Source organism: Sitophilus oryzae, unplaced genomic scaffold, assembly GCF_002938485.1.
Source record: "Sitophilus oryzae breed Bouriz unplaced genomic scaffold, Soryzae_2.0 scaffold_1436_pilon_pilon, whole genome shotgun sequence".
In the NCBI taxonomy this organism is placed as follows: Eukaryota; Metazoa; Arthropoda; class Insecta; order Coleoptera; family Curculionidae; genus Sitophilus; species Sitophilus oryzae.
Window position 1 is genome coordinate 3,033,583 of NW_022146100.1, and position 26,290 is coordinate 3,059,872.

General features: G+C 30.4%; 1 protein-coding gene across 2 annotated transcripts in view; it reads right to left on the minus strand.

The window, feature by feature from the left end:
* The window catches only part of LOC115876441 (extended synaptotagmin-2), a 61,340-nt gene that overhangs the window by 15,218 nt on the left and 19,832 nt on the right, over positions 1-26,290 (minus strand). The window contains exons 6-12 of one of the 2 annotated variants that reach the window (XM_030892212.1): positions 25,989-26,055; positions 25,710-25,855; positions 25,522-25,642; positions 18,238-18,408; positions 10,837-10,934; positions 194-242; positions 24-113 (exon numbers count right to left, since the gene is read on the minus strand). In XM_030892212.1, coding sequence (XP_030748072.1) covers positions 24-113; positions 194-242; positions 10,837-10,934; positions 18,238-18,408; positions 25,522-25,642; positions 25,710-25,855; positions 25,989-26,055 — 742 coding nt within the window. Of the gene's footprint in view, positions 1-23; positions 114-193; positions 243-10,836; positions 10,935-13,304; positions 13,391-18,237; positions 18,409-25,521; positions 25,643-25,709; positions 25,856-25,988; positions 26,056-26,290 lie in introns of both variants that reach the window. The other variant, XM_030892213.1, reaches the window with a different exon arrangement.

The following is a 26,290-nucleotide window of genomic DNA, read 5'->3' on the forward strand; positions in this document are numbered from 1 at the left end:
GCATAATTTTATTAACAACTTACAGATTGGAAATCGTTGTAATCTTTGCTCAAAGTTAACCAAGTAAACCTGAGGTGTACCATCCCATGCTTGGCTTGTTCCAACGTTATCCACTGAAGAACCAAACATAAAATTATATCACTGTCAATTATTTAAATATATAACTAAAAAATAGTAAAAATAATAGACTTACACTATTTTCAAACCCTTTGGCAACAATATTCGATATTTCCACTGTGGCCCTATAACACATTAAAAATTATGTATTAATTGCTCGAAATATAAAGAAGAAAATTTTTAGTAATAGGTATATAAAATTTTTATAATTATTTATTATACTGGGTGTTCCTTAATGAAATGCAAACATTTAAGGATGTGATTCTTGGACCTTTTCTAAGAAAAAAAACTTCATATGGATGTATGTCCTAAACATCTTAACTTTTGCGATATAGGTAAGTTTTTTTCATAATAACTCTATCGATATCTTACTGAAAGTTGATATACATTTTCTATGCATCGAAATATTTGTTTTGTACGAAAGCGTAGAGCTGCCATCGCAACATTGAAGTATAAGTTTAGCAAAATTTACACTTTTTCTGTAGATGTTAAATTTACACATTTTCTGTAAATTTACCTGTTGCAAACACTAATGCATCGGAAAGGGTGACGATACTTTCCGGGTCGATTAAAAGCATATTAGAAAACATATTAAACAAAAAAAAACGCATACTACTATATCACACACATTCGAAATCCAATATATAATCCCCAACATTGAAAAATATTTTTAGCAAAATTTACACTGTTTCTGTAAATTTACAAAATTTCTGTAAATTTACAAAATTTCTGTAAATTTACAGATTTTCTGTAAATTTACACTTTTTCTGCAAATTTACAATTTTTCTGCAAATTTAAGAAACTGATGAAAACTTTTGTGAATAAACTGGCGTAGAATGGAGTTCGATGGAAACTACTCGTAGAATAACGCACCACTGTTTCCACTAACGCAGAAATTGACAGAAAAAGTGTAAATTTACAGAAAATCTGTAAATTTACAGAAAGTATAAATTTACAGAAAAAGTGTAAATTTACAGGAAAAGTGTACATTTACAGAAAAAGTGTAAATTTACAGAAAATGTGTAAATTTACAGAAAAGGTGTAAATTTAACCTTTACAGAAAAAGTGTAAATTTACAGAAAATCTGTAAATTTACAGAAAAAGTGTAAATTTAACCTTTACAGAAAAAGTGTAAATTTACAGAAAAAGTGTAAATTTTGCTAAAAATATTTTTCAGTGTTGCGATGGCAGGCCACCCTGTATAATTCGATTTCAATCAAAATTTCAATGATTAGAATATAAGCAGAATAGATGCATAATATGCACCTATTATGCACACATTAGATTTATTTATTTCAATAAATTTACTTAGAAAAAGAATTAAAACAATCAAAATATTAAGAAGGAAATAATTAAGAATTTACTAAAATTACTAAAATAAAAAATTAAAAGCAACGAAAAAAAATGGGTAAACATTTTAGTATTTTATCTATAAAACACAATACAGAAGGTTTCATATTAATACATTCACAGTAATTGAATTCCGAGGTAAAAGTCTCTGGGCACTCCACTATAACATTATTATGAAAAAAAAGTTTGTAGAAAAAATTTCCGAACCTGTATCTGAAAAGTTAAGATGTTTACGATAAACATTCATATAAAGTTTTTTTTTTCTTAGGATAGATCAAGGGCCCTCTTTAAATGTTAAATGTCATTAATCTCCTTTAAGTTCATAATCAAAACTATTTCAATTGACAAATCAAAGACCTAATATTCAGTCATTTTTTTATTCATTAAAAGTTCTTATAAAATTTTAGTAAGATAGTTAGTATCAGTTCTCGTCCTTACACATATTATTTCATTAAATTATACAGATATAGTATTTTTAATACCTATTTAGAGGTACCAGTCGTTTTAGTAACTTAACGTATGCGGCTTCTTGCACCATCTAAACCCGCATGAAAAAAATTAGGTTATGACCTTTGTCATGTCAAATGCTTGACATATTTCTTATTGCATTGGCGGAGTGACTTGAAATTTCATATTATCAGTGGCGGTTTATAATAATAAAAATTAATTTTATAAAATTCTAAAGATGTTGACGTAATAAAAAAAATATAAAAGAAGCGCACTAATTTTAAAAATATTGTTTTATTAACTAGATACCGAGTTTTCTTAAAAAATACCTATATTATTTAAGATCTCGATTTAAGGCTTATACCAAAGAATATCTTAACTTATACTTATGCTTAATGTAGTAAACTATATTCAAAACGATTTAGGATCTCGATTTAAGGCAATTCAAAAAGCGTCTGATGCACTAAAAGTATAATAAATAATATAACAAGAAGTCGAGCAAGCAGTAATAATATTTATTTAAGGGCTCGTTTAAGTACAAATTCTACAGAAAAACAGGTTTAAAGAGCTTTTCGCTTTTAACAGCATGGTATTTGTTCAAAAATAATATTCTTTTTAATCTGATTCCAGGCATTTCCAATAACTGTTTTCTTCCATCCCGTTTTTTGAAATGAAAACCCATTTTTTTAATGCCCAAATATAACAAACTTTTGGAAATCTTAGTTTCTGGAGACTCTTCGATAAATTGCCGGAAAATAGTTTCTACTGTGATTTTATCCTTTCGCGCATACATTTTGTAAATTACTTCCCTCAAACAATCTAGGGTATTCTTTGTAATTCGGATTTTGCTCCGGGAAACGCTTGCAGACATATTTCTTCTAAATTCGAAATCTGTAGCTCTGTTTGGTTTTTCAAAGATTATATAATGTGCATTCTGGAACTTTTAGTGCTTCGGACGCTTTTTGAATTGCCTTAAATCGAGATCCTAAATCGTTTTGAAAATAGTTTACTACATTAAGCATAAGTTTTTTGGATTCATCAGAATATCGCATTTTTATATCTTATTTTGCGTTATGACATTAACATGAAATGTAACTTCAAAAACGTGACATCTAACAAATTATTAATAATCGACGTTCATTTTTGTTGGTAATTTTTTGTTTCAACTGATTTATTAATAATAAATAAGGATGGTGTTATTCTAAATGGGTATTAAAAATAGTATATATCGCCACTTTTTTATTTAAAGATTTATAGATTTTTATAGATTTATAAATATACCGAATGATCGAAAATAAAACGGCGTCAGCGTGACAGCGATTTTCATTTCATAGCCATCGTTGACGCCGTCATCATATGGTATTTTGTTTGTTTGTAACTGTGTCAATAATTCTTAATAATATAACTCAAAATAGATAAACAATCATTATAGTCAGTGTTTGGCTTTCAAAATTCAATTTGACAACACCACAAAGGTTTTTGCTTTGTTTACATTGTTAACTTTTTATCTTTTTTTATTGGGTGTTTTTTTCTGTGGTGTTGTCAAATTGAAGTTTGAAAGCCAAAAACTGACTATAATTGTTTTTCTATTTTGAGTTATATTATTAAGAATTGACGCCGTTTTTTTATCATACGATATATATGAATAAATAAAAATCTATAAATATTTAAAAAAAAAGTGGCAAAATATCTGTATAATTTAATGAAATACAACAATTACTATATAATAATCATATACAACCATCGCAACCTAATATTATGTTTACATCTTGTTTGTATATCTTGATCATTTTGCACAGTAAGATGTGTCTATTTATACGAGCCCTAACAACTATATGTTGGAACAAGGCCTTTTTTGCAATAAAAATAGTAATTTTTGTTAAAACGACTCAATTTATTTTGTTTATTATTCTAAATTCAAATATTACAATATGATCTAGACAATTTTACTATATTTTTATAACTTTGCAGACAAATCAAGCCAAATTTGCTGACAACTATATATTGGGACAACATAACAAGAAATTTGTTTAATACGGAGTTATATCACCTTTCGCCTTAACAACTGCCTGAACTCTTAATGGCATTGTATTTACCAAAGATTGGCACATTTGAGGAGAAAAATTATCCCAAATTTCCTGCAGTTTTGTCCGCAAATCAAAAATTGTTCGTTGAAGGTGGTTTCTTAAATATTGCTTCATCTTAAGCCACACAGTTTCTATAACATTGAGGTCCGGACTACTTGCAGGATGGGATAGAACTTTTATATTATTATTACCGAACCAATTTTTAGTTGATTTTGCTGAATGGCACGATGTTCCATCTTGTTGGAAAATATAGTCTTCGTTTGGAAACAATTCTTGAGCACTAGGAAAAGTGAGGTCTCAAGTATATGTTGATATTTTTGGGCGTTAACAGTGCCATCTATAAAATTTAATTTGCCCAAACCTCTTGCTGACATGCAACCCTAAACCATAATCCCCTTAGGAAATTTAACAACCCTCTTTAAGCAATCTTTATGAAAGGCTTCTACTTCATTTCGTATTATTCGTTTTCGATGATCTCCAACACAAACATCATTATTCCAATCATTTTGTGTAACGATTTTTCTTTTGAATTTCTGTCAGTAGCGGTTTTTCTTTGGCCTAAATAAGAATTTGTATCAATAATCTTCAGGTAATTGATTATTCACACAAAATAAAGTTTACCTTGTAAAACCCCAGACCGCATTTATGGATATATTTTCGGCAACATTCTCTTGATATATTTAAACCAGTTACAGTATTCCATTTAACTGTTACTTCGCGAAGAGTACTTCTCGCAGACTTGCAAATTTTTACTAAATTTCGTAAATCTCTCTGAGATACAACTTTTGGCCTTCCCGAACTTTTACCTCTAACGTTTACATTGTCAGATTCGCCGTATTTTTTTTATTATATTAAAGACCGTGGTTTTTGGAATACTACTTTCGAATTGTTTTTCCCATACTGTATTGACGAATGATAATTTCGCGTAGTTTTTGATTTGTAGCTTTTCCACGGATCATTACATTGAATTAAATAATTAACAAAATTGAACATTAAAAAAATTAAAATTACTTACAGTAAATCTCACTACTCAAAGTATCGAGTCACAACCTGTCAATGCTGAAGTAAACAGTTTGCGACATTTGTGACGTTTATAGCAAAGCCGCCTATGATGATATTAATTATTTAAAAAAAGTTGTCCCAACATTTAGTCGTCAGCAAATTTGTCCTTTTATGAACAAAATCCGCTACTGTAAATATGGATTGATTTACAAATTCATAAAAATATTGTCAAGTTGTTTAGGATATATGGCTATTTTTATATTTAAAAAATTAAACATATATTTTTCAGTCATTTTGAAAAACCAGGGCAATAATTCCAAAATATGACCTTGTCCCAACATATAGTTGTTAGGGCTCGTATTATTTGTCTGCGAACAGAATTCGTAAATATTCGTGTATATTTGGTCTTCGATTTATCTATTGAAAATAGCATACAAACACGACAAAGATTATAAATTTCAAGATTAAAAATAAATTATCTTTTAGAAGATACCTTCCTAGGTCATCATCCTTTTGAACTCTATCTTTATCAAATAAGCGCAGCTCCAGCAGTGACTTTTTCATTGAGATTGCGATCGACTCGATGACAAACTGCGACCACCTTTCAGATTAGTCTCAAACTAAACCGTCAAACTAGCATTAAAAGAAACAAGCAAAAGAAAAAGTCAAACCAAGCCACTACAACACCAAACAGTAAGAGAGTGATGATTGCCATGAAACGTCATGCAGTTAAATCCAAAGCTACTAGCTCTACAAAAATAATTTACACGTCAATTTTATAAAGTCAATAAAGCATCGTGTGATCGAATAAAATCAATGTCACAATAAACGTAGACATAACAATTCTGTCCGAGAATTACTATAGATTTACTTTAGCACTTTAGGCGGCTTTTCGTTGATTCAGAATGATTAACTACACATACAAATATCTACTCTTTCTACGGTTCTCATTTAGTATATACTCTGTTTTTATTCTGAGGTAAGATTTCGACAGACGATGACAGAAGAAAAGCAGATGACGTCCCATACCAATCTATTTATTTTACTAAAAAAAGTTTCTAATATTTTTTAAGTTAACTATGGATGGGTTTAAATATAAATCCGTCATGCGTCGTCTCTTCTTGTTTTTAACCAGTTTTATTGGTTTGTTTCAAAAATGACAGATCAAATTTTAATTTTATTGGTTAGACGGAATGATGAAGGACAAACGGACGCTGATGCGTATGAACTCGCCTTTAGATTTTTGAGGGTTGTCAAAGTCTTGCCAAATTATAGGTTATAATTTTGTGTCAACTTATGTCAAATACCCTGCGTTTTGAAAGATAATGAATTTTGATTCGTGTTATTACGTGTGTTTTGTGTATTTTGAAGTTCAGTGGAGGAAAAATCGAGGGAAAATTAATTGTAGACCCAGAGCACAGTTTATAGTTAATACTCGCTGCCCAGGCAGAAAGTCTTATACCAATAAAATTACCATCATTAAATTTTGTAGATCATCTCGTCGTGGATAAGTGCATGGTAAATAATGGATTTTAGTACTACAGAAAAACAATGTCAAAAGGTACCGTAAAATGGGGTGAATAGAAACAAAATTTCTGAAAAAAATCAAATCACGATTAAAAATATTCAAAGTAAAAAGAGTCGACATATCTAATTTTTCTATGATTGGTAATACACAATAAAATGTAAAAACTATATTTTTATCTGTGGCAGCACTGTTTCTGTCAATCAGCTGATCAATAAATGTGAGACCGATTTATCACCTATTTTGTATGGCGCGAAAACTTTATAAATAAAATATTTATTTTTAAAGTAATACATAAGCTGGTACATGTAAGTTGTCATATTATATGTATTGTTAATTATTGTTAAACCTACTTAAATATGTAATAATTTACTGTTTTTAATCACCTTGTTGGAAGTAGAATAGATAAAAACATTAACATCAATGTGTGTTTCTATTCTCCCGAATAGCAGGTGAATAGAAACACAAATGTTATTTTTATTTAATATTTATATGCATATTTTTCAAAAATCAAATTATATGTATACGCAAAGAACAAACAAAGGCCCATGTTTTAAAATATTCGGGAAAATAATACCACATTTTTATCAACCGGTATATCGCTAATAGCCTACGAAACTGTTTCTATTCACCCCATTTTACGGTACTGGTTTAAAACAATTAAGATGAAAGTTAATTAATCAACTTTTAGGGTATAAAATTTGGCAGGTGTTATAATTCCTGTGGAATATTACAAATTTGTATTTGTTTGTATAAGTTATATTGATAAATATAATAATAAATGCGGGAAGTTTCTTGAGGTTCGAAAGTAAGAAATAGTTCTTTTTTATATTTTTCTGGTACCTATGTGCTGTTTTGTTCTTGTTTGTTTTGTATTAACACATACCGTTTTTTTTTTAAATAAAATAACTCGAATTCATTTTTTCAGTCTTATACAGTTTTTTTACAATATTTTGAAGTAATCTCTTGTCAGTCAAAAATTAAATATATCAATTTCCTGCTATACATTCCAATTGTACCGACTTATTTCTTTGTAAAATAAAATAAACTACTTTGAATTTAAAATGACAGACACATCTATCACTGTCAAGGATCTTGTCGTTGGACAGACTATAATAAAAAAACCAAGGCTGCCATTTAAAAATCAAAAGTTGTAGTGATTTCCGGTGAAACAGGAAGTGATCAAAACGTTAAATAGGTCAATCAATTCGAATTTAATTACCGAATTCAATCTCACGGGTAAATAAACTTTTCATGCTCGAATAATTATATATATATATATTATAACTATTGTAAAAACTGTGCAGTTCATTATAGAGGTGGGAATTCTAGTTCCTTGGGAGGAACTAGTTCCTTAGTTCTAGTTCCTCCAGAGGAATAGTTCCTTGAACTAGGTCTTTAGTTCACAATAGTTCCCGACTAACATTGACAGCCCCCTTGCTTGCTAATGCGTTTCGTTGTCAGTCAGAACTATTCACAGTATGATCTGTATAATTTTTATAATGTACGGAGATATAACGAGACGTGTAATTGTGTATGTTAAAAACATATATAGGGAAATTGGAAGAACTTTCGTTGCACGTCATTAATGACACCATGCGTCGTCTTATGGAGTTTGCTGGTGGTCGTATTATGATGTGCAACGAAAGTTATTTTAATTTCTCTTATAGGTAAGTTTTATTGCAGATAAAAAATATAAAAAAGAAACTCAAACCAGAGTTTAAAAAACTATATATATTACAAAAATTTTACGAAAAATTGCATTTTTCCTCACTTCAATTACGCCGCGCCGGCTCACAGTGGGGTATTTGACACAGATAGTTGATCGAAATTTTTTTATGTAGACCTTGTATAAATTATTGCTATTTTCAATTAAAGAGGAAATAATATGAACAAAATAAAGGATAATTCGTCGATTCTAAAAAAAGAAAGAAAAATCACTGTTCCAGTGTTTTCACGGACAATGCCACTAATGCCAGTAGTAATATCGCAACTAATACTACTAATGCTATGACTGATCCGCGAGCAATGCCCATAGCACTAAAGTCGCTACTAATGCCAAATTGTGCTATACTGCTAATGGCACTAATGCGATCGCTTTGTACACAACAATGCCATCGCGGTTTACACCTCGCATTAGTATATCACTGATTGGCAAATTAGAGGAAACCAAGAATGTTTTTCTCATTTTATCAGCAAAGTCGCAAAAAGTCGCAGTATTTTATTTTACTGTATGAAAGCCCAATGTTTACTAAGTAAAACGTATATAGACAATATGCTGAATTCTTCGAAATGCGCAACTAAGTATAATAAAAATGTCACAAATTTAATCAAATTTTCTGAACGCCTAACTTATAGTTGCAAAAAAAATCGTTAGTATAGAGAACATCAAAATAAATAATACGCTTTTGTAGAATACATACCTGCAGCTTGCTGAGCCATTTCAATCAAAACAATAATATAAACGTAAAAAGAGCACAAGAACAACAACAATTTATAATTTTAAACATAAAATTTAGCCATTTGCCTCTTATCTGTGAGAAGTAACAACTTTAACATTTCGTTGAAACAAATGAATGCAACTAAACACACCCATAGCAACGCCATTCATGGCAGAGATGATTTAACTTATCATTTATATTTTTTTAGGAAATCTTAAACACATTTGCTTTTTCGAATTTCCATCACCTTTTTCATGCTAATACCCCACCGTGCGGCTGTGGCAATAGACAAGGCCGAATCCATCGTCGTCGCCTTGTATTATATCTCGGATCTGCCGACGGAATAGATTCCCGTGAACTAGACTTTTAATAGTTCCTCTATATGTCCGGATCCGATAACGTACGGCTGGCACTCCCCGCGCCTGCCTAGCATCAATTGCGCTGGCTGATCCATACGTAAACTAGTCTTATTTAGTTCCTCTAGTTCCTTTAGGTCCGGATCATAGACAAACTAACAAAAGCAAGACGCGTCAACGCTGTACTGCAAAACGGTAACAAGTTTGATAAGAGTTTATTACCGCGCTTGCGTCAACTGGCCTTTTAGACGAGGACGGTTTACTTATGGATTGTGTATTTTGTAGTAGCCTTTTAGACAAGGATGTTTAATTAAAAAGCGTTTATTAAAATCAAATAAATTTATTTCCATCGGTAAAATAAACAATAATTTCTGGACATAACAGATATAAAAACAAAAGTTAAATAAACGAAAACGTATTTCTCTTATTAAAATAACAAAAAAGATGATAAAAAAAACAGTTATGGTAAACGAAATAAAAGCATTATTCTTCAAAAGGTACAAAAAAATAATTATGTATATTATAATATTAATAATAGGAACAACAAGAAACATCTTAAAAATATAAAACTTTTTCAAATATAAAACAAAAACATAAACTTCACATTTTCACAAGAATTTGCAAAAATATTAACATTTCGAGTCTATTATAAAATATAAAGCACGAAAATTCAAATCATAAAAAGATTAAAAAGATAAAGATTCTTATAACTTACAGTCAATTTGTAGGACCTTCGTTTTGTCTACGTTAGCGATGTAATCACAATAATATGTATAATCACAGTAATTATTATGTTCTTCATAAATGTAAAATGTATTAAATTATTTGTTTTCGTTTTGTACGCTAATAAAATAATAGTAATAACCAAACAAAACGCAAAATCAGGAATTCAACAGTTCGTTCAAGGATGGTTCAAGGCAAAAACGTTTTTCGTTTTATTTAGGTTAGGTTTGACGAGTGCGACTGCGCGATGGTTTCTGACTCAACTGGCCAGCGCAAAAACAATAATTCGACTTCCTCAATCCTTTGAAAAGTCTTGCTTTTGTTAGTTTGTCTATGGTCCGGATCCGATAACATACGGCATATGGCTGGCACTCCCCACTCCTGCCTAGCATCGATCGCGCTGGTCCGATTCGTACGTACGTAAACTAGTCTTTTATTTAGTTTAGTTCCTCTAGGTCCGGATCCGATAACGTGCGGCTGGCACTCCCCACTCCTGCCTACCATCGGGCTACGCGCGCTAGCCGATCCGTCGCCGTCGCAAATCATTCTATATCGGTCACAGTCTCGATCCGAGAATAGGTCCTGAGGAACTAGTTCTTTGAGAAACCAGGAACTAGTTCCTTTCATTCCGGGGTCGGAATAGTTCATTGGAACTAGTTCGTTCACGAACTACACACCTCTAGTTTATTATGCATAACTAAAATAGCATTTCTACGCATATTGTGACATCGTTTCAGTTTGATCACACAACAAAATACACACTCAAATAAAAATCTAAAAATATCAACCTTCCTAGAAAATCGTGTGCTGTTTGGCCTGATATTTTGGGATCCCAATCATATAACTTGCAAACCAAATACTGAGCCTCGCTTGAGCTCACAGTAGCCTACCACAAAAATATGTCTACATTAATATTCCGTTAAAAAAATAAAGCGTAATTTTTAGTTTATTATACCTAATCCTATTCGTGCACAAGCAAGTGGTCATACTTTAAGCTTTTATTTTACGATATAGCTTGATACATACAATAAATAATTTACCTTAAATACTCGTGGCTCCTGGTTGTTACTACTTACTACACATTTTATATTAAGCTATGTACCAAATATAAATAATTTGTAACGGAAAATCATATAGAGAGCACATAATTTTACTTTCACCAAAATTATGTATACAGGTTGGCGCACCTCATTCGCCTCGATTGATTATACGAAAACGGAAAGATGTAGAAATAAAATATTTCATGGGTGTATGTGGGGAGGTAATGTGCACAATTTAAAATTATTTTGAAATGTACAGGGTGTTTCAGAACTAAGATCAATACCAAAGTTATATTTCTTCTTATGGAACACCCTGTATTTTATTTCATTTTTGGATTCTTGGGCCCAAAAAAAGGTATTTATTATAAGGGTTAAATATGTTTTATGTTATCTTTGGTTTTTGAGATATTTAAAGATATTTAAATTTGCATCCTACAATAGAATAGATTATTAACACCCTGTACATTACTTTTCAGAATTAATTCTTATGCTGAGTTTAAAGGTAGAAAAATAAACTTTACAGAAAAATGTTATTTCTTTCTTAAATGTATACAGGGGTATCAAAAATTGCTGGTCTATTTTAAATATTTATTTTACATAAAAACTTCGTTATTTCCAATACAACACTATGTATTTTTTTAAATAAATCGAAGCAAATTTAAATGCTCTTTCAAACTGTATTAGGGTTTCCTATACCTATCTGGCTCAGATTTTGAATAAAAAGCGATTTTTCAATAAAACTGTAATCAAGACGGCTATAGTGTTGTCATGGCAAGTTTTTAGTGACAGTTAGTAGCTATTTTCAAAATCGAAATTAGTTTATGGACTTATTTAAATTTATACCAGTTTACTTTTATTTAATTTACCTACAATAGTTTAATAAATAATATTTATTAAATATGTGTTTATTATTTTTATAGAAAAACGAAGTAGTTCTTTGAATTATTTTACGATGACTTATAGATATATAGATTTTCTATAAAAGAGCCAATTACGGCAAATTCATTTTCTTCACTTCCAACGACAGGTTTCTGCCTAATAGGTTTTTTTATAAACCACACTACCAGCTCTGCGAAATAGGACACGAATGGATCTTAGTTCTGAAACACCCTGTATATTTCAAAATAATTTTAAAGTGTGCACATTGTCTCCCTACATATACCCATAAAATATGTTGTTTCTACATCTTTCCGTTTTTGTATAATCAACCGAGGCGAATGAGGTGCACCACCCTGTATAGCTTAAACCTATAATTCTTCAAAGACAGAATCTGTAACTATTAAAACATAATAACGAAGACGTATCGGTCCTTGAAAAAGCTAGCTGCAAGAAGTGCTAATGTTTTGCTAAGTCTAATGTTTGCTAAGTCAAATGTTTTTATTGTCTTGCCCTTTTTTTTTAATTTATATATAATATAATAAAAAATATAATAAATATGTTATATTTATATTTTTTTTTCAAATAAAACGAGGGTAGCTCATTCATATTTCGAAAAAGATTTTTTTACGAATAATTTGATACCACACACTTGGTACTTCGAGTCAAATTGTCGTTATGAACCACATGTTACAATTTCAAATAAACCATATGCGAAAATGTCAAAAGTTGACATGTGATATGTCATTCTATTCAGAGTGTCATTTTCTACCGAATAAAGTAGAAAAATACCGAGGGTGCCATTTAAAAATCAAAAGTTGTACTCATTTCCGGTGAAACCGAAAGTGACCAAAAACAATTGAATTTGTCAATCAATCCTAATTTATGTCATATACGAAATCTCGTTGTTTTGTCTGAAAAAAATAAAAAAAAGTTATAGGGGTGCGTATCTGAGGGACAAAATTTTACGTCCTACATCGACAACGCTTCGAAATAAACTAAATCAAGTGAACAAGCGAATCGCTCGCCGCTTACTACTTGCCGTTCATTACCGAAAGAATATGTGCCCTGCGCACGCAACTTACTGCTTGGCGCTTGGCGTTAACGAGTACTTACAACATGCGACGGGTGAAAACCGTACTTTTAAATACGAGCGATACACAAGCACACATTATCTGTCTTTTTTAAACCAGCCACATTATCTGTCTTTGAGAGAATTCGATAGCTTCATATTTGTTACAAAATACTTTTATTTTCTTTTATACAATAATTACATTCTAACTTAGAAATTACCTTAACCATTACTACATATCTGAAACATAAACAAAGTTACAACCCACCTTCCAAGATTTTCATCATCCCCCGTATCGTCTTTATCCAACAGGTGGATGTAAAGTTGCTGGCCATTCGATTCCAGTATATTGAACTGTGTATTAATCGCAAAACAAAAAATAAATCAGCAAATTTAAATAGCGAAAACCTTTAGAGATATTACACAATTATTCAATATATAATTTGTGTAAAACCTCCCCCCCCCCTTAGAAATTATTATTCTAATATCATACAGAAAATATGTTTATCAATATATACCAAATATTCTTATGGTTCTTTGGTTATAACAGAATTTAATAAATATTCAAGAGAAAAATTGATTTACCATAATTCAGATGATGTAAGATGTTCAAAATGAATTTAATGTGGTAGATATTTTAAAAAAATATGGACAAAATTATATTTAAGTTTTCTTCCTGTACAGGGTGAGTCAACGATAGAGTAAAGTCCATTATCTCATTTGTTTCGAGGTTTACAAAAAAATGTTTAATACAAAAGTTATAGGGAAGGTTAAGATACACATTTTAAAATTATTATAGAGTATACAGGGTGCTTCAAAAAAGTGTGGCGGATATAACATATGTTTTTTTAAATGCAACACCCTATTTTTTATTTTATTTTTAGATTCTGCGTAAAATTTTACACCTTTTTTATATATAATGTTATATACCTAAAATTAACAGTTTTTGAAATATTTAAATTTGTTTAAACAAATGTTAAATTGCAGTGTGGTAAAAAATTGCCAGTAGTACCATTGTTTCTGAAGTTGGAATACCAAAACTTGGTATGATAGTTCTATAGAGATTAAAAAGAAGATATATGTTAAGATATTTTAGTTAAATGCTACAGGGTGTTCAAAATATATTTATGAATTTCAACTACTTAAAATTAAGAAATTTCAATTGTTTTAAATGGTACACCCTATATATTATCATTTTTTCTGATAGATTTTACAAAACTACTCAACTTTTATTAAGTACGTCATATACCTATTTTTATTAGTTCGCGATTTATTCCAATTTTTTCTATTTTTACCCATATTTTTAATACAATTGCGCTCTAGCATCATAGTTGCCATGACAAAAAGTAATAATTATCACAATTTCATGTCCGTTAAGCAAGTTAAGAACAAAATTTGAATTTTAGTTTAATTTGTTGTAATAAGTATAAATGGTAGAGATAATAATTACAGATTTTCTTCAAACGAATTAGTCAATGTGACTGATATACACGGACAAGCCTAGAAAACCACATTTTTTGTTCAGTACTATATATTATATAGTACTTTGCTAACTACTATAAGAATAGATGTATATTATCTAGAAAACATCTTCAGTTTGTAATGGGTCGGTTTCACGGCAGTACTAAATTGGCTTTACCAAATTTATAAATCAGAATTACTACGAGAAAAAACTTTACTGTGTGTCGAAGAAAATTCCTATATCAGTAGTCTTTAGCAATTAGGTAATCTAGTATGACGCTAATCTGTGGCTATTCGCCTCGACGAAAAATCCCAAGTGTCATTTATCATAATATAGAAATACACAAGAAATTCACTACTGCGATTTAGTGTATTTGAGTAAAGTTAATCAATTTTAACTAATACCAGCAATTGTAACTAATTATGAAGCTACTTGTTAAAGGTAAGCAATAAAGAGTTTTGTTTTGTCATGGCAACTATGATTCTATAGGGTAATTGTATTAAAAATATAGGTAAAAATAGAAAAAATGGGAATAAATCCCAAACAATTAAAAATAGGTATGACATACTTAATAAAAGTTGAAGAGTTTTGTAAAATCTATCAGAAAAAATGATAATATATAGGGTGTCCCATTTAAAAAAATTGAGACTTTTTAATTTTAAGTAGTTGAAATTCAGAAATATATTTTGAACACCCTGTATCATTTAACTAAAATATCTATACATATATCTTTTTTTTCATCTCTATAAAACTCTCCTACCAAATTTTGGTACTCCAACATCAGAAACAATAGCACCACTGACAATTTTTTACCACACTGCAATTTAACATCTGTTTAAATAAATTGAAATATTACAAAAACTATTAATTTTAGGTATATAACATTATATATAAAAAAGTTATCGAATTTAACGCAGAATCTAAAAATAAAATAAAAAATAGGGTGTTGCATTTAAAAAAACATATGTTGCAACAAAGCCGCCACTTTTTTGAAGCACCTTGTATACTCTATAATAATTATAAAATGTGTATCCTAACCATCCCTATAACTTTTATATTAAACATTTTTTTGTAAACCTTGAAACAAATGAGATAATGGACTTTACTCTATCGTTGACTCACCCTGTACATATCTCTATTGTTAACTTATTTTTATTTTGATGAATCGATCTTCTCAGTGTATTCTTTACTTTCTGGGTTAGTCATTAGATTAAGTCTAACTCTTAAAAACGTCTACTTTACCCAACAGAATATAACAAAAATTAATTTCAAACTACGAACAGAAAATGTGTTATTGTCAGTCATGGGCACCGGAAGGAAGGTGCCAGGGGTGTACTAATGCCCCTGTCAAAATACAAAATACGCAAAAAATGATTAAGAATTAAGCGGGGTTTCCACATGCAAGGATTACTGGCGCCATTCAACTGGCGCCAGTTTTATTGTATGTGGAAACCTGTAAAATATCGACTGGCGCAAGTTTAGTGGCGCCACTAATTCATGTGCCAGTAAAGTTCAACGCTCCTGTACTTTTTGGCGCCAATTTTGTGTGTAAACAATACAGCGAGCATCTCCAGTCGTAAAAATGTCGTTTGTTTCAAAAAAGTGGTCTACTGAATTAATAATAAAGTTTTTGGAAGCCTACGAACAACATCCTTGCTTATGGAACAATACAATAAGTGATTATAAGGACCGAAATAAAAGGAATGAAGCCTTAAGAAGGATTGTTAGAGTCATGTCTGATTCTCTCAGCAACTGTGAAGTAAATTCTGCAAAGGCCAAAATTCGAAGTATTATGAATGCTTACACTCTAGAGCATAACAAGATGTTAAAATCTCATAAAACTGACCGTAATGACATGCCAGTTTTAAATTTACTATAGACCTGTGGAAACGGGTAATGGCGCCATTTAATTGTGGCGCCAATAAACTGGCGAACACTGGCGCCAGTAATCCTTGCATGTGGAAACCCCGCTTTTTACTTGTTTTAAATTAGTTTGAACAGAAATTTAAAATATCTGTTATGCTGTTCAAATTTTTCTATATATTAACCGTAACCTCCTTTATTTTCTTCCGATTCACTTCCATGGTGGCGCCCATGTTGTCAACCATCCTCAATACAGTACAATATAAGTTTAGTTAATAAGGTACCCAAATAAACATATTTTGTGTATACATTAAGGTAAACATTTAAGCACACACAATTTGTATAGGATGTGTCAATATAATGTTTTATAATTTAAACTTGTTCATAAAACAATGCTATAACATAACTTATTTTTAAAGAATTGTTGCACTAATTGTTATAATGTGTTTTCTTTGGCACGTCCTATAAAATGTGTATTATTGTTTTAAAATTAAAAAATTTTAGTAGTTAAAGCTACATTACTGTACGACTTAAGAAACAGTTTGGTTTGTGCGCGCTATGAGTGTATTCTAAATAAACATAGTTTTACTTTTTGTTCATATATGTAAAGGATATAAATATACCGTATAATTAATAATTGATCAAGCAGGCTATGACAATTAAAATTACAATTTATTTATCATCATATAAAACACACTTGATCATAATAAGACTTTATAATATCATTAAAATTACAAATAACGAAAATAAAGATTGGTCAATATCTCTTACTACTTATTTTTCCATAAATTTTTAGTTATTATATATACCGGGTGCGTCTCAAAAGTGGCTCACCCCCTATAACTTTTTTATTTTTTCAGATAAAACAACGAGATTTGGTATGTTAGTATATGACATAAATTAGGATTGATTGACGTATTCAATTGTTTTCTGTCACTTCCTGTTTCACCGGAAATGACTACAACTTTTGATTTTTAAATGGCACCCTAGGTATTTTTTTATTTTATTCGATAGAAAATAACATTCTGAATCGAATGACATATCATATGTCAATTTTTGACATAGTCACTCAAAAATAATTTTTATTTTAAATTTCAATCTAGAGGCTGTATTAAAAACACTAATTTTTAATCAAAGAGACTTGGAAAAATAGATTTGATCGTCTAATGTTTTACTGTCTTGTTCTGGCCGGTTAAAACATGCTCAAATCGTATTTTTAATCATATCTCATTTTTTTCAAATGGAACGAGGGTGGTTCATTAGCATATTTGGAAAAAGCATTTTTTTACGAATAATTTGGTACCACACACTTGGTATTTTGAGTCAAATTTTCGTTATGAACCGCACGTTACAATTTCAAATAAACCATATGCCAAAATGTCAAAAGTTGATATATGATATGTCATTCGATTGAAAGTGTCATTTTCTATGGAATAAAGTAAAAATATACCGAGGCTGCCATTTAAAAATCAAAAGTTGTAGCCATTTCCGGTGAAACCGGAAGTGACCGAAAACAATTGAATACGTCAATCAATCCCAATTTATGTCATATACTAACATACCAAATCTTGTTGTCTTATCTGAAAAAATAAAGAAGTTATAGGAGTGAGCCACTTTTGAGACGCACCCGGTATATACTAAGTATGTGATCAAAAATAATAAAATACAAAAATTATGAATACCTTGTTCTAATATGATAATATATAAAAAAAATTTCATTAGAATTAACGAATTACATTTTTTTTAAATAGACTTTTCTTATTTAAATCTTTCTGACAATGTAAAATCTTAGTCACAAAGTAAAAAATGACAAACAAAAAGTAAAATATAAACTTAAAAACATATAATCGGAACAAACATACATAACATCACATACCTCGCACCAATAGTCCCATTTTGGATCGACAGTGTTATCTATAACTTTGGTTTTAAATGTTTGAGCTCCAACAGTGATAATAGCATAGGGATCCGACTTGCCTTTACCCAACATTCCGATGTCTTTCTTCATTAAATGTTTTGCTTCGACAACGTGTACTCTTAAAACTCCCTAAGAAATCAATAAAAATCAATAGGCGACGAAATAGCTATAGTCAGTGACCAGCCAATTTAGGGTTATTTCTTACTATTATCACAGATTAGGTATCCTATAAGTATACAGATAAAAATCTTGTCCCTAAATCTTAATAAATCTTACCTAATAATCAATAAACAGCGTAATAGAGAGATATCGCTAAACCGAATAGCGTGCATGGACGTTAATAAGGCCAGGTGTTATTTCCTTTACGTGAGGTGGTATTAACTCTCTTCATTTATAGTTATCGGATCGGAAAGAATTCTGATCGCGTCGCGTCCGCTATTTAAACTTAACCTAACTTTGAATTTAAAACTTTGAAATTGTTTTGTTTACTAGGTATTTTAAAACTAAAGGGCTAAAGTGCTTAGTTCCAGGGCAACAAGCAACAAATTCTCTTAGAAGGGCTAAGTCGTCATCTGCTGTAAACCTAAGACTCTTTATAGGTTCTTTAGTATTGGAAGAGGTGGAATCCATATTTTGGGCCATATTTATTTAATTAAAACTAATCCCAGCTACTTAAATATCAAATTACATAATAAAACTAAAGCAATAATTGAAAACAATTCAAACATAACCTAAAATAAAAGATCTCGCCGGCCGGCTCCGGTTGTCAAATACCCGCACATGCCCATTTAAGCAATTTTTAAACGTTATCAGAGGTTATTTAGAAAGAGCGCTTGGTGTAATTGATCCGCAAATTACGTCAGGCGGTAACGTTATTAGCGGTTAGTGTTGCGTTGACTCGCGCATATCGTAACCATGATAAGGTACACGTAAATACTGGATGACGCTATTCGGTTTTCCGATATCTCTCTAATAACTGTGCCGGTCAGGCGCTGTGCACAATTTTAGAGGCCATAAGTGGGCGTGCTATGTGCGCAAACTAGTCACCTAACTAGTGTCCGATTCCGAAAATTGGAACCACGAAAACCAATAAAGAAAAAACAAAGATTATAATCTGTATAATCTGTGATACAAGTCTGACAAACGGATCTGACACAACGGGGCAACGGCAAGGGGATCGCAATTTTCTAAAATCATGACCGATTTCATTCATAAAATATCCACGAGCGTGCGGTGTTTCATAAAAATATATCAGGAATTTTTATATTTTCTAGTAATGTTTATAATATTATTTTACTTTAAATGTACCTACATTTTGTTTAGTCGTTTGCCAAATATAGTAATATTTGTTAAAACGCGTGTAGTAATTACAATAAACACAAATCAAGTTAAAGATATAAAACACAATACAATAACACCGCCACTGGATTTTTCAATAGTAGTGACTGTTTCTACTATTCCTAGAGAGGGGCATGAAGTTGGGGGTAATGGCGGAAAGACGTGCGAGAATCTCGACCAATCAGACTGGTTGAATCCGCGATGCCATGATGAATTTTGCCAGCGTTGCCAGCTTACCCTAAGCGGACGTTATCTTTAGGAAATACTTTACCTTTTATTATAGGTAGAATGAACGAAATCAGTTAATTAGATAGATTATTACAATAGGATACGTTATTACAATAAGAACTACGTCAACATATTAGCATATATATAATTATGTATGCTAAAATGAACTAAAATATCGAGCAACTTTGCTGTTCTATAATTAAACGTGACAACATCGACTTTTTTGCCCGAATTCCTTCCGCTGTTTTAGATTCGTTTGTCAGATAATACTTTATAGACCAAAATGACTTGAAGACCGAATGTAAAAAGGAGATAAAACAAATTATCGCGTAACCTAATTTCTTGGGTAGACCGCTGTCCTGCCCACTGATATTACACAAGATTTGTTCTCCCAATTTAGAGGAGTAAAATATATCGATTATTTAATTTAACTTCGCCGTATAAATACTGTGCTATTTTTGCGTTTATTAAAATAGTTAAAATACTAAAATAGTAGTTATTTTTTAATTTTATTTATTGACGATTGTGTGCATGTGCAGGTGGTCAAAATTTTTCCGATAATTTGTGTGGTTTTCCGTAGTCCGATCTTTCAATTATTTCATTTTATATGGTATATGGTCTATTTTTTAATGGGAAATTTTGAGAAGTAGCAATTTTTAAGAGAGATGAGATGAACTTACAATTAATTTTAAAAATACATATTTGTATTTTAGATGTTTTAATAATACCTATGAATTAGTTGGAACTTAATAATTATATTTAAGTAATGTGGTTAAATAAATGGTTATCGAACTCAAACTATGGGGTGAGAAAATTAAAATGAAAATTTTACACGTGCCAATTTAAAAAAAAAGTTAACGATGTTTTTATTTTGTTTATGCTAATTCTCTTACATGTAGTTTTTTGCGAAGAAATATTTCATTTATTTTTTAAAGTAAATGCCAGTAAAAGTAAATATAATTTTTAAATAGTAATATAAAGCACCTAATATAAATAATTTTGATTTCTAATTTTTTATTTATATTTTCCTTCCATTATACCGCTTGCTTAGAAAATTAATAAATGTTTATATTTCATGATTTTAAAATTTGTTGTTAATATAACAAATTAGTTCTGTAATTATTATTATTTAATAAACCAACGTTGCCAAAAAAATTAGAGACTATATTATTTTTAAATACGATCTAATATAAATAATTTTGACATCTAATTTGTTGTTTATATTTTGCTACTACTTAAAAAAAATATTTATATTAAATGATTTTAAATTTTGTTGTTAATAGGTATAACAAATTATTACTGTTATTATTATTTATTAAACCAGTCTTTGCTTAAAAACATTAAAAATAATTTTCCTACATCCAAAATAACAAGTATTATTGCAGTGTAACAACAGAATATTAATAAAAAAATGCAGAATATATAGACATACTATCCCTAACTAACTAAAGCCAAACAATAATATTCTTTGCTAATATCAACTAATACGAAAATATGGCAACAGCGCCCTTCATAATGTATTTTCTGTGTAAATACTAGCACCTCAATAAAAAAAATAATGTGTCCTTATCTATATATGACTCCGCAAAAAATCAAAGATGCCGGCTTCTTTCATAGCATTGCCACCGACCGCTTTCTCGGAAAAAAACCTACGTCGCCGGGCGACAACTAAAATTCAGTTAATATTTTATTATAATTGATCCTGACGAATAAATGAATTTCATAAATGAATGAATTTTATAAATGAATGGTTTTTGCTGCCGAATTACTAGAATACAGTATTTCAAGGCAGATGACGGATCTATTCGATAATTTTTATTCGAATAGTTTTCAACGAATGTTTTCTTACTAACTATCGAATTATTCGAATGAATTGCAACTATCGAATGTTTCGATAGTATTCATTCGATAGTTCCCACTACTAGTTTTGATATCTGCAGAAGCAGGTTTAACTTGTATTATAATTTATTATTCCAGTTAAAAACACTTTTTAGATGAGTTCAACTACGGTAGCGAGCATAGTTTTAATTACCGGTTTGGCTAGTGGGGCATAATTGGGGCTATTTTGGCTATAACGAAATTTTTTAAAGGTATATAATTATAATTTTAGATATTTATAAAACATTATCACTAGTTGATATTAAAAAGTATACCATTAATATTGCACACAAATTATATTACATCCCCTCATAGTATAATATGTCTATTTAATTTTTTGATTATGTAACGAGCACTTTGTTTACTCACTTGTTTCGTCGAACTGCTTGAATCTTGAATTTATTTTTGCTTTTGATCAAATCGGTATGAGAAACTATGAACCTATAAAATGTTGTTTCGGAAGAGTTAAATATCCGGGAAAGTTGAATTATTGAATGTTATTGCACCCAAAAACGCCCTAATTACGCTCTCGTTTACGCGTTATTCGGCAATTTTATTAACATTTGAAATTGTCACAACACAACACAACGCCTAGTTCGAATTAATTTTTCACTTATTTTTTACGACCTGAAACAGCGTTACATCATACAAACCTCGTGTGTACCTGAGTGTTTTAGAATCTCAATAACTGCACTATAGTCTGTGAAACGAATAACTTTGAATTTGACAGTTCCCGCGGGCTTTTCTAGTGTTAATTTTATTAGGTTAGCAACTTGCGGCCATGCTGACGCAATGCCGTCTCTAATAGAACAGCTTTGGAGCGAGATTTATGATGTCACGCTAGTTAGATACTACGGATTAATAAATATGTTGTAGAATACATGGAAAACATAATAATTATTCCTCGTATTTTAGGTTTGTATTTTAAAAATTATAAAGTTTCCATAAAATATACATAACATACAGTTAATAAATACAATATGTATATACCTATTTATAGTAATAAATACTTTGGCAAATGTACTATGAACCATACAAATACAGCAAATGTTTTACGACATACAAATAATGAATAGGTACATAAGATAATGGGTAAAATGTAAAATATATTTTAAATTTTGGGGTTTGAAAATCGATCTAATTTAACAAAAAACATTCAATATCTACTAATAGTGATGTATTATTATTTGCATTCGCAAAATGTATATGTATATTTTGCAAATATCAATGTTCAAAAAATTATATTTGCCAATAATACAATATCATAGAAAAAAAGGCGTCAGCGATGGCTACGAAATAAAAATCGCTGTCATTTTATATGTAAAATTATTCTAAAATTTTTCATTTTCTTGAGATTTAGGTTCGGGAAAAACGCTGATTAAGTTTTCATTTGGTTTTTTCATTATTTTTTTGGTTTAAAAAAAACGTTTCGGCTAACATTATAGCCTTCATCAGTGTTCTGTCATATGAAAAAAAAATAGTGTCGAATATAATCCAAAAATTACATTCACAACCTAACCTAACACCACATAGTATTTACTGCAATTAATACATTAATATAAACTTGTCAAAAGATGGCCACATATTTTTTAAAATTATTATTCTTAGCTCTAAAACTATCTACATTGACTATGACTGAAATCGTACTCCATAGCCAATGTAGATAGTTTTAGTGTATAATATTTAATGTTTTCCATGTATTCTACAACATAATAATTAATCCGTAGTATCTAACTAGCGTGACGTCATAAAACTCGCTCCGAGGCTGTTCTATTAGAGACGGCATTGGTCTGATATTTAGAAATGTCTAAAGCTGATGACATTTTACTTTTGAAAATTATGACATTTCGTGTTGATTTTTGCAAGAAGAGGAAGAACTGTCACTTGTTTTATTATTTTCCTTTTCTATTTCGTGAAAGTAAAAAGAGTTACCTATCTGATTTGTTCAGGCACTCAATTTAAAGAATATCAGTAACTTATTTGACAGAGGGATTTTATATTTGCCATGTTGGTAAAAAATAACGGTCAAAATTCAAAGTTATTCATTTTATAGACTATAGCAAAAAACTTAAATAGGTACTTAAATATTATGACAAAACCACGATTTGAATATTATTTTAATGCTATCAACATGATATGATAATTTCTGATTTCTGCCGTAGAGTGCGCTGCGGTCGGAATTTGTTGAAATCAACTGAAATGCACCAAGCCTACCCATATAACACAACACAATCCTATAGATATCTTGAGGATATCCACCAAGGATATAGTAAATATCTTAGGGATATCCAAAAACCAGAGGAGGATATTTATGGGATATCCAGATGGGACAAAAAAAGTCATCTTCAAGACATCCCTAGGCAAGCCTTTTACGATTATTTGGGATATTTATAGGATAATACAAGGATGATGTTGGGAGCATTATAGAATATTTTTAGGACATTATTTGAGGACTGTTATTTGACAATACTTTCTTCATCCTTAGTTTACAGTAAAAACGTTCCCAATTTAGTTTTATTTAGCCACACATTTTGACGTTATTCATTGGATATTTTTATTAACAGCTCTAAAATATACCTACATATTATGTCAACGAATTTTGCGTCAAAATTTAGAAGTTTATTTGTATGAGTTAAGACCTTTCAATTTATACTGTACCATCGAAAAAAAAACGGCGTTCAATTGGCTTGAAAATTACGATCGATGACATTCCCCATATAATTTTACATGCAAAATAACAGCAATCTTCATTTCCAAGCCACCTCTGACGCCGTTTTTTTCGATCGTTTGGTATTATACCAGATTATACTACCCTTTATGGAGTCTAGCAGTTTATGTCTAGCAGCAAACGTTTACATCAAAGTTAGCACACAGTGGCACACAGGATACAGGTATAATTTCTAACAACACACATTCCAGAAACTCACAATTTAAACACAAAAATAGGATTTCTGTTCGAATAGATCAAACACGAAAATGGGTTTAGGGATAAAGAACAAGCGCTTTTCAACAAATTTTCACCTATAATTTTGTCACAAATTTTTCATTGTGAAACCCTGAGTCGTTCGTCGTTCGACATTAGTTGAGGTTAGGATAGAATTTCTGCTAGAACAAGGCTAGAACTATGAGTATAAGAAAAAACTAAGTCAAACTCAACCAGTTTTATTAGTTTCAGTCATTTTTAAGCCCATTCAATATCGACAAACGACCGAATTCACCTCGAATTTCCCTAAATCAAAGAACTGAATTATACACGATACAAAAACAAACAACTGTCGAGATGGATTGTGGGAAATTTTTTGCGCGGGCGTTTTAAATTCTCTGTATTGCTGGGAGTGGCCAAGCTCATAAATATCCAGATTATCCAGAAGATACCAACAGGATATTTTGTTGCCTTCACGTAATATATATCTATCTGTATGGTTTATTGCATTTTATGTAATATAAAAAGTAGTACATTATTTATTTTTCCTAAATATCTAGACGATATTGTTAGGATATTTTATTATCATGAGCATGTTTGGATATCTCAGCTGGATGTACATAAGATATACGACAGAGATATCCATAGGATATTCTATCCTGAGACATCTACAGGATTTCAGGATGTCTGGAGGATATCCTATAGATGTCTTTATAAGATGATCTTATAATGGGACATTCCGACATTCTATGAATATCCTGCGGATATTGTGTTATATGGGTATAGCGAGATTCAAAATTGAGTTAAGGTTTATATCAGTCTTTTTGAAACTGACTTGTTGCAGCTCTGTATAAAATTACTCTATAGATTCTTACTTCAGGCTCTGGAGCTTTCAATTCAATGGCCTCTACTTCTTGACTTAACTGAATAGGGAACTTATTTGGAAGAACCATCATATTAGCCACTGTTTCTACTACTATCCTCCTCAAAATATCACTAAAAATAAGATAGAGTGATCAGGTTAAATATTCCTCACATTATATTAAAGCTTAAGAGACGTTACCTTAAACCAGGCATGTCCAGTACATCGGCAATACCGATTAAATCGAAATCTATGTCTGGATTATTCAAAAAGAATACTTGCAATCCACCAACCAGTGGTATTGATGTAATGAGAGGTTTCATGACGACCCTGAGCATACCATGCAACTACAAATGAGTTTAATATATAATGTATACCATCATTAATCATTACTTTTAAAATAAGTATTTTTATGACACTTTGGCAAGTAACAATTACTTATGGCGATAAATTCTGATAAGAATTATTAATTTGACATACCTGAAAATCTCTTATTCCGCCTTTCATGCCCGATAAATAGAACGTAATATCACAATCCCCAGCATAACTATAATAAAGAAAAAAATATAAGTTAGTAATTAGCAAGTAATAAAAAACCAACATTATAGCGGCACAGTATAAATTTCACTACTTACCTTTGAATAAGAAGACTAAGGAAGGAGCATATCAAAAATCTTAGGTACACCGCGATGGGCCTCAAATATGGCCGACTTAAATTCCGGTTTATCAGTGTCGTTCTAATTTTATTTAAAAAATATAAAACTATGATGTAGGGTAGACGT